At 40.3% G+C, this 10,061-nt stretch overlaps 3 protein-coding genes across 3 annotated transcripts in view; 1 reads left to right on the top strand and 2 right to left on the bottom strand.

Annotated features, from left to right (window-relative positions):
• The window catches only part of LOC109954830 (dual specificity protein phosphatase 26-like), a 4,587-nt gene extending 2,467 nt beyond the window's left edge, over positions 1 to 2,120 (bottom strand). Inside the window, exon 1 of the mRNA XM_020590432.1 lies at positions 2,052 to 2,120. Coding sequence (XP_020446088.1) covers positions 2,052 to 2,120 — 69 coding nt within the window. The remainder of the gene's footprint in view (positions 1 to 2,051) is intronic.
• bag4 (BCL2 associated athanogene 4) lies at positions 1,504 to 6,006 on the bottom strand. The gene is made up of 5 exons (XM_020590607.1): positions 5,730 to 6,006; positions 5,175 to 5,294; positions 3,680 to 3,910; positions 3,209 to 3,478; positions 1,504 to 2,953 (listed from the first exon to the last, which is right to left on the bottom strand). Exons 1-5 carry the CDS (start codon positions 5,730 to 5,732, stop codon positions 2,486 to 2,488), a joined length of 1,092 nt encoding a protein of 363 aa, XP_020446263.1. The 5' UTR covers positions 5,733 to 6,006; the 3' UTR covers positions 1,504 to 2,485.
• Positions 6,007 to 6,470: 464 nt separating this feature from the next.
• lsm1 (LSM1, U6 small nuclear RNA associated) lies at positions 6,471 to 8,688 on the top strand. Its single transcript, XM_020590608.1, has 4 exons — positions 6,471 to 6,637; positions 6,758 to 6,826; positions 6,967 to 7,082; positions 7,944 to 8,688. Exons 1-4 carry the CDS (start codon positions 6,592 to 6,594, stop codon positions 8,112 to 8,114), a joined length of 402 nt encoding a protein of 133 aa, XP_020446264.1. The 5' UTR covers positions 6,471 to 6,591; the 3' UTR covers positions 8,115 to 8,688.
• The last annotated feature ends 1,373 nt before the right edge of the window (positions 8,689 to 10,061 follow it).

Here is a 10,061-nt window from a genome sequence, read left to right as displayed (position 1 = left end):
TTCTTTTTTAATAAATCTGCAAAAATGTCAAAAATTCTGTGTTTTTCTGTCAATATGGGGTGCTGTGTGTACATTAATGAGGAAAAAAATGAACTTAAATGATTTTAGCATATGGCTGCAATATAACAAAGAGTGAAAAATTTAAGGGGCTCTGAATACTTTCCGTACCCACTGTAGCGTAGATGTAGTTTACACAAGTTCCCTATATGGAAAACAACTTGTGGGACATTAAGTTACTCATTTAAATCTTATCTATGACCATTCCTGAAATGGAGCCAAGTCTAGACTTGGGCAATGTTTGTGAAAAGGGTTCATTTCAGTTTTTGAACCAGCACAAAGGTAAAGTACCATTTACAGGAAAGTTACAAGGCCGTGTTTTTTTTTTTTTTTTTTTTTTTTTTTTTTTTTTCCCTCTTTTTACCCTAGCCAGTGTGTGGGTTTTTAGCCAAAGAAAAAAAAAAAGAGCTACTTACATATCACCAATGTAAAGCTTTGGCCAAACTTCATCTGCATTGCTGAGTATGGCTTTGCCAGTAAACAAGAGTCTTTCTAAATCAAACACTGCTAAAGCAGGAGAACTCAGGTCAATTTCCACTTTCCTAGAAGTTGGTTTATCACTCCAGGAGGAAAGACGTTTGGCTCTATAGGACATTGCTGTTATCTTTGGGGTTAAAATAGCCCTCAGTAATTTGGTTTCTTCCAAACTAGTCCATTAGAGCAGTTTGTAGTTAAAAAAAAAAAGTAAATATAGTTTTTCTCCTTGAAGAAACCTGTAAGAGAATTATCCTTAAGCAAGCTCTCTGCAGACTCTGTATCAAAGGGAACAGAATGAGTAACACGGGTGATTTTAGTATCAGGCATCTGTGTCTCAGATTTACTCACCACTGGGTGTCCTAAATGTTGTCAGGCCATTTGACCCCCAAATTAAATCTAGCTTGTGTGACTCAAGCCTTCAGATGCCTGTGTTATGCTATTGCATCAAAATAGCTGTCTATTTAAAAACCTTAATGCTGGCTGGCAAATACAGGGAGGGTGAACCCAAGATACAGTTTCCAATGGATGAAAGAAAGGAAGGAACACACAAACAAACCAATTTCCTATCATTTGATTTTTATAATGGGTGTTTAAGAAAAAAAATGCTTATTTATTTTGGGCTACCATCAACAGAGGGCGAAAGACATAACATTTCTCTTAACTGTATTTAGTATAAAATGGCATTCATTTGATAAGAGGTTGAAAAATATACGGACCTTTATTTATTTTATTTCCCCCCCCCCCCCAGATTTCCATCTTGTGTTGGAAACATGCATTACATGTGGAACTGTACAGTTGTGCTCCATCTGAACAGAAACTTAACATAAGAAAACGAACACATGACTGGTGATTTTTTTTCCCATGCAGAACTTGTGATTTTAGTTTCATTACTAATTATCTAAAACCATTTCCTGAAATATGGCACAAAATGACTGGGGAGAAAAAAGAAAACTGATTGCAGTACAAATCTGAATTTGACATAAGGATATTAGGACTGCAGAAAACAGAAACAACATTTTCCTGAAGTTCAAAGCATTAGTGAAAACATTTAAGTGCATCCTTCACTTAAATGGGGATAGTATAACAGCTTTTGAGGTCATTCTTAAACATTTCCTTAGGTTTCTGTAACATTAGTTCCTACAGTGACATACATTGCATTCATATTACGGTCTGATTCTAGGTCTGCACTTATAGAAGCAAGTGTTTCATCCAAAACATGGAGTAATGAGGACAGCGATCTTTGGGGGTTTTCACTAATTTGCCTTACTCAAAGTCAGGTTACCAGCTCAGAGATGGCTGTACTGAGTGCTTACCTGACATTACAGTGCATGCAGGGCCAAAAGCACAACTGAAAAGGAAAGCACTGCACCTGTTTCTGCAGAGACATGGGGATGCAAGTATGTGCAACTAAGTGTACAGACTACCTGGGGTGAGAACAATATCATAATCCCACAAACGTAATAATGTGCAGATATGCATGTGTTGTTAGATGTAGGATCATATTAAAACTAACCCACAATCTTGAGGGACAGCGTGATGATAATCTGGATCTGTGTCACAGAAAATTCAGTGACTCTGCCCTGCATTATGCTGGCACAGGTGTGACAAGAAAGATATGGTGAGCCAAAGTGTCTGTCTGTGTAGCCTGTCCAGTCACTTGCTGAAGCTGAAAGCCATGTATGATATGTACAATCATCAGTCTCCACTTCTAATATCCCTGTATCACTTATACCAGCATAATTTGTCTTTAAAGGTTGATTCCATGTACCAATAATTGCTCTATCTAGTTTCTGGGTCCATGTCACTTATGCTTCAGGCATTTTATATCAGGGTGGTGGAAAAACTTGAAGATAACGCTCCAAGGAACAGGAATAGACCCTCAAGATGTCCACTGAAGATCTGGAAGAAAAGAACAACAACAAGACTTAGTGACCCACCAAACCAATCTGGTTCAGAAGGCTTTCTTCTCCAGCTGGTCCAGAATGGCCTGAATCCTCTGCACCGCCTCCTTTCGTGCTTGCCGGAGATTCTCCTGTCCCTGAGTCTCCACAGAGTCCAGCTCCAGCAGTTCTTTGGTCAGCAGTTCCTCCAAATACCTGTAGCTCTTGTCTGTCTTTTTGCCAACAAACTCATCAACATCTTCTTGATAGAGCTGAATCCTGGACATAACCTGCTGGACCTTAGCAAGACCAGGATTATCGCTCAGGGGCTGAGGTCCAGCCTGATGGCTTGGAGCTGGAGCCTGACCCAGTGCTGAGGGTGGGGGCTCACTTTCTGAAGGCTTAGGCTCAGCTCTCCCAGTTTTGATGTACATTTGGGGAGGTGAACTTATTTCTGAAGGCTTTCCATTGGGGGGATTCAATGATGGGGCTGGCCTGGGTTTAGGACCCACTTGAGGGACATGTTGGTGTTGTTGGTCCTAAAGTGACAAAAAATAGAAGACTCTGTTTTGAAATACTGTATATGATAATCCATAATGTAATCTCTGCATTATCCTGACTAAAAAAAATTGTTAAATAGTATATGCTTGTACTGTCCTGAAACTTGGTGTTTTCATTTTTGAGATATGATTCTCAAAATCTGATTTAATAAAGCTGCAATACTGTATGTGTGCTTCACCTGAAAAGATTGAAGATTATATTGAAACTACAGTGAAAAAGCTGCAGATTCTTACCTTTGGTTGGTAAGGAGGTGGAGCTCTGGTACCAGTCCCTGGCCAGGCTGGAGGATGTGCTGGACGGACAGGATTTCCATAATGGTTTTGTGGAGGCTGCTGGCCTGTTTGCCATTGTTGCTGTGAGTGTACATACGGACCAGAGTGTGCCCCTACATCGGCCTGGGGGCTGACATGGAGAGACTGGCCCGTGGGGTATGGGGGGTTTGGAGACACTGCATGGCCACCTTCACTGTAGTGAGGGTATGGTCCAGGATGATATCCAGGACCCTGAGAGCAGAGGCAGGACAAATACATGAAGTATTTCCAAAAATAATAATTTTCTGTTGGGTGAAGATATTTCGGTTTGAAGAAAAAGACCAAGCAAAGTATTTTTTATTTTCAACATCGCTTTGTATAGTGTGTTCCTGTCAATCAGTTGTAATGCTAGATTCCAACCTCTGACTGTGGCGTGTGTTTAAGTGAGCTCACCCCTTGACAGTGTGGACCAGGATAGTGATGATGTTGGTGCTGAGAGTGTGACTGCCCAGATGGCCCACTGCTCTGCTCTGCTGGACAGCCCTGGTTAGGATAAGGACCTGGACCTGGTCTCACAGGGTCAGCACAGTAGAAAGGGTTGGATGGGTGGAAACCACTTGCTGTGTATTGACCCTGTGCTGAGCTGTAGACACCATGGCCATTTGGATAACCTCCAGGCATTACCTACAAGGAAAGAACAAGTGGAGGAATTAATTTTGAGAAATGACTATCAGTGTATAAAGTGATATATCACAGGGATGTTTCAACACAGCAGCTGACTGCTGAAAGCACCTAAGAGACTTAAGATAATGTGTGTTTACTCCTTTACTCTCGGATTTAGAGGGCGAGCAGAAGTGTAAAGGTGTGTATATATGCAGGTACTGTATATGACATATACCCACTACTGGGCAGAGAGATTCACCTCCTTAAAAATAGCTACAAATACACAGCAGTGCACATCTTGCAGACTACAGGCAATCATGTTATAGTCTTTTATGTAGAATAATCCTTTATTGCAAACAGAAGATGTTTGTTCCCAGACTTTAGTCTTTAGGACGTGCCACCCCACACACAATTTAAGCACCCAATTATACCTGCACCAAGCCTGGGAAGAAGTGCTGTTTAACGGACAAACTGGGACTTTTATTTCATAACCAACTAGCTCCACAGCCCACACAGTTAAAAATATGAAGCAAACAAATTAAAAAAAAAAAAAAAACATCTTACAGCAGGTATATTGATGACAATTAGGTGATGGAAAGAGAAGCACCTCCAGGAAGACATTATGAGGTGAACATAACAATTTACAACAATGTTGTAACACAGTACCACAGACGTGTTCACCAGGGCTGAAGGAAGTATTTAATATTTATTTCTTTATTATTTTTGATGAAGTTGTACTGCATTACAAGTAAATGTTGCACATGGAAAATGTTAGCACAATGCAGTTAAAGTATCAAAAGAAAAATTTGGATACTTCTTTGGATAAGTAGCCCTGTGACTGTTACAGACCTACTATTACATTATTATACCAGGCAATATACTGTAATATTATATTACAATATTAATACAGATGCATTAATTTGTAAGCAGCTTTTTACAGTTGTAGTTGATGGAGTCAGGGCTAGTTTTAACTTATGCAATGTTGGACAGTGAATTCTATAGTACTACATATTTAATCAGCTCAGCATTTCATTAGTATGTACATTGGTGAAGAAAACAGTAACTAATGCTGTCATTTTAATATTGCGGAGTAAAAACTAGATTATTTCCTTCTGAATTATTTGTAATCAGAGGTATAAAGCTTTAATTTATACTTTAGGAAATGTATATAGTTACATTACCTTCAAATTACTAGTTGTGTGGTTAAGGATGGCTGCTGAACGTGAGTGTCTACAACGCACTACTACACTACTGAGGACCAGGTTATGCTGCATATGAGATGTACCTGTGGATTGTACTGTGGCTGAACATCGGATCCCGATGGGTAGGTACTTGCATAGTGTCCTGTGGAATGAGACTGAGGATACCAGTAGTGAGCAGGATAGTCTGGATACTGAGGTGCGTCCTGTGAACAATGTACATAACACAGGAGAGTTAATAGAACAGAATATCTCTGTCCTCAAGCACCAGGAGGGGTGCTATTTATAATCTGAGCTGTGCTGGAACAAGCCAACACATGGCCAGCTGTAAACCACGTGCCTTCAACATCACCACTAATTTCACAAAATACAATGACTGAGTAAACAGTGGCACTGGCTCATTTATTACTTGCTGAATTTTTTTTGGAGGAACTGAATTAGCAGGGCGGTGGTAACTATTACATAACACCAGCTAACGTTAGCTCCGTAGCTGTCCGGCTAACACAGAGAGGGCTCTACGCAAGCTAGCTGGGTACTGTGTTATTTCTGAACTATGGTTTGTTTTTGAAATACAAACACAATCAAAGCCAGTGGGGAAAAAAAACCCTGGGAATTTATCTAAGCTATATCCACTTACTTACCATAGTGTTATTCGCACTCCCGCTGTTATTTCCCGAGTTAGCTTACAAGTCAAGGGCCAGCCAGATTTTAGATCTGACTGCATTTAATAATGATGCGGCGCGGCAGACGTCCTGTCATTTGCCATTGTAGAAATCAAATCTTTAACAAACCTAAACGTATTTAACTCGGTGGTAAGTTGACCGAGGCTATTAACAACAGCAAGGTTCTTGTATGAATAGCTTGACAAGTAACAGGAAATGACTGAATGACAAAGAACTCCTGACCTGTGTCTTTAATTAGGGGGCACATGTAAAACTAAAGAGCGCTCACTCTGCGGATTTTTTCTAGCACCGCGAACGTCTTCACGGAGTGAGTATTTACTCCTGTCATTTTCTTCACATTGCATTGACAGAAAGTTGAACTGATGTGAAGTCATTGTTTGGGTGTGTCTGGATTGAGCATAGAGTTTAACTTGAATAATGTATAGCTACGCAAGCAAATTGTTGAGTTGCTCCAATTCTCACTGTCTTATATATACGATCTTTGGTGTCGCATGTGCGTCAGTAGAGGCGATTAGCCAAATAGGAGAAAAAAAAGTCATAAAATATCTTTTTTTATCCATAATATAATTTTAATTAGAAAACCAACCGTTTTTGGCAATACATTTATTAAAGGTGTATTCTTATACCACGGGTCCTAAAAAAAAGTTGATGAACAGAGATTTCATTGCAATCCAAAGGGTTAAACGTCCACAGGAAGTGTATCCAGGGCATGTATAAAGTCGCTTCCTGTGCTCTACTTGAGAGAAACATATTTTGAATCACATATGGCTTGACGTTCCATAAAGATAGCCTATACAACGCAAGTCATCAGTAGCCCAAAATGAACTACGTACCAGGGACGGCAAGCCTCATCGACGATATCGACAGTAAGTTGGGATGAGGGGTAGAAAAAGAGCAAGATCGTTTCGAGATGTGGCATCGTGTCTGAAGCAAAACGCATCCTTTAATAGTATCATTTATCATGCTTTGCTGTTTGTGTCCTGCAGAGAAACACCTGGTGCTGCTCCGTGATGGCAGGACGCTGATCGGTTACCTCAGAAGCATTGATCAGTTTGGTACAACTCATTTCAATATATTATAGTCTACTTGTTTTTTTTCTTACAGATGACAGAACGCAGTTCATTTAAAAATGTAAATGTCAGTCCCCCTATCTATAAACTTTTGTAAAATGTTGGTTTTCTGTCTTGTGTCCCAGCCAATTTAGTTTTTCATCAAACAGTTGAGCGCATCCACGTGGGGAAAAAATTTGGTGACATCCCCAGAGGAATATTCATTGTGAGAGGAGAGAATGTAGTCCTCCTGGGAGAGATAGTAAGTGGGAATGTACTCCTTGTTTTATTTTTGTGTGTTGGAACGACAAACTGATTCAACAGCAGGCGAGTAATTAGCCTACTAATAGCCTAATATTGCTTCAGTCAAAATTATGTTGTCCACATACTGCTGTAAATAAATAGTAATGAGTCTTGCAGTGGAAGTCCACGTAAGCAGTATATAGACATTTTAGATAGGATGAGATTGTTAGTTTAACTTTATTGCTTATTGTATTGGGAAACAGGTTGACAGTGAACCCATCTTATTTATCTGTGCTGACTTTTCAAATCCCTGAATTACCGCGGTTACAAAATAAATGAGAATACAACAGATCTATTGCTTTAATCTACTTTTTTATGGCAAAATGCTCTTTACTATAATGCCCCCCTAAACAAGGGCGATAAGCCATAGGCTATCAGTACATGGTACATATGTAACCTTCTACAGCTGGCTGTTGTTTGGAGTCACTGAAGAAAGCTGTATGAGTAGTAAAAATGTTAACTACTCTCAGCTAGTCACACACTCGGGCTCTTTTAACATTATCATAATGTACCTCAAATGCATGTGAATTTGTGCAAAGAAAGACACAGGCACATTATAATGAGAGTATGGTACCTTGGCCAGTGCAAACATGAATCGTGAACCCAAGACTCTGGATGTCATTTTATGGATATTCATTACAAATCTGCATTTTGACAGCCCACAATTGTAGTGTTTGCAGTATGCCGAGTATAAGGCATTCATTATAATCACAGCACCAGAAGTGTAGAAGTTATGTCAGGCCAAGTGAATCAGAAGATGTTAACATCTTTGCTGTTTGCTGCAAGTCTTTAACAGGTGCAATATGATCTGTGTCTGCAGGATGTGGATAAGCCCTGTGATACAATTCTGCAGCAGGTCTCCATTGAAGAGATTCTGGAGGAGCAACGGTTGCAGCAGCAAGCGGAACAGGAAACGGAGAAAGTCAAAATGCAGGTCCTAAAGGACCGAGGCCTTTCCATCCCTAAGGCTGATAATTTAGATGAATACTAATGCCACTTTTTTTTTTTTTAAACCAATGAGCATTTTCAGTTTGTGTCAGACTAAGTTTCATGTTGAGATTGAGCGTGACAGTGTGTGTTTTTCTTTCTCTCTCTCTTTTTTAATAGGCAGCAGTCAGCAACATGCTGGGCCTATTTACTGTAGTGTACTGTATAATTTGAATTTTTTTTTTTTGACAAACTGATGGCTGCTGTCATTTCTACCGGTCATGGCAGCATAATAGTGAGTCAAATATCATGTTTTTGTCTTAAATCATTAGGTTGGTGACTTAGTAATTTTACAGCAGCACTTTGTTTTCTGTCACTATGATATGGTGAGGGGGTTTCATTTAGAGGTATAGGGGCCTGGCATTGATGAAAAGCACTTGCTCTGCTCCATTAAGAGAGTTTAGTGTATCATTATGGAAGGTCTTGGAAAAATTGTCATCCCACTCTCTGACTATGCTGCCCATTCTGTTTATTGCTGTATTTGATGCACTGCAAAGACTGAAATGTTTGGCCTTCTGGTCCTGTGTGGTGGCGCCATCGATCATGACTGTATTATTAAACCACATCCAACATGCAGATCACGTCGCACGCTGCAATGTGACATCAAACGTCAGACTCGTACATTTATACCATGTACGAAGAAGGGCATCATTCATTTGGCTAATTCAGTTTAGGAAGAAGCATGAGGCGGTCTCATGTCCTGTTTACAGAGATAAAAGCAGGCCCGGAGAAAATCGATCTTATCAGCTTTCATCGGTCAATAGCAAGCTTGTTAATAGTTTTTGCTGATGGTGTGAGTTAATACAGAACAGCCACTGTGCAGACATCCTGAGACAACTTCACTAGGTCTGCAACCTTAGACGGGCCGGTGGATTTTAGGCCGGGCCGGGTTGTGTGAACTCTAAAAACGAGTTATCGTGATAAATTAGGCTCCCGCCGATATTCATGGTATGTTTCTTTTTTTTTATGAATACTGCACAACTGCCCGCATGTGGTTGAAAAAAGTCCCCAGAGAAGTGTCAAGTGATTATAATTATAGAAGTAGTGTTTCCGGTTAAACTTCAAAATAAAACTTTAAGGAAACGCAGAGTTGGGCTGTCCCCCTGCAGGCCAAGGATTGTAGGATAGGGGGCTTTTGATTTTCTAGGTGTGTTCTTAGACTGTGCCCTTATTTAGACAAAAGATGTCAAAGGTATTTAATTTTTAGGGAACCTTATTAAACACAGGGCTTGTTCTATAAGCTATAATGAAGTAGAAGAAAGAAAAACTGTCCTTGTGTCTGGATGTACATTGTCCTGTAGCACCATTCAGAGGGGAGGACTTCAAACTGTGAGGGAGAAATCTGTTTGCAGAAATCTGCCCTCTTTTTCATCCATGAGATGTACAGGAGTGTTCATGGAGCTCAGACTGGCACCAATGATCTTTTCTGCAGACCTGACTGTTTGCTGGAATCTTTTCCTGTCCTGTTTGGTTGTTGAGCCGAACCAGACGGTGATTGAGGTGCAGAGAACAGACTCGATGATTCCTCTGTAGAACTGTATCAGCAGCCCCCTGGGCCAGGTTGAACTTCCTGAGATGGTGCAGGAAGTACGTCCTCTGCTGTGCCTTCTTGGTGATGGTGCTGATGTTGGACATTCACTTCAGGTCCTGGGAAACAGTAGAGCCCAGGGACCTGAAGGACTACTGATATAATGCTACTGAGAAATGGTGGTGTATGTGATCAGGTGATCACATGAACCTTCAACTTACAAATAAAAAATGATGTGAGGATGACACAAATATCAATGTTGAATGCTTCATGGAGGCACATCTTGGATCTCAGAGATTCAGCTTCTAAATTGCACTCAGCCATGCAACCTTACTGTGACATGTCAAAATGTCATCTGTGGCAAAAGATATAAAATCTTAGGATTGCTGGCTAATGCAATGTCTATAAATGGTAGTTGCCAAT

Source organism: Monopterus albus, unplaced genomic scaffold (genome assembly GCF_001952655.1).
Source record: "Monopterus albus unplaced genomic scaffold, M_albus_1.0 scaffold12.1, whole genome shotgun sequence".
NCBI classification, from domain to species: Eukaryota; Metazoa; Chordata; class Actinopteri; order Synbranchiformes; family Synbranchidae; genus Monopterus; species Monopterus albus.
This window is presented reverse-complemented; position numbering and strand designations above follow the sequence as displayed.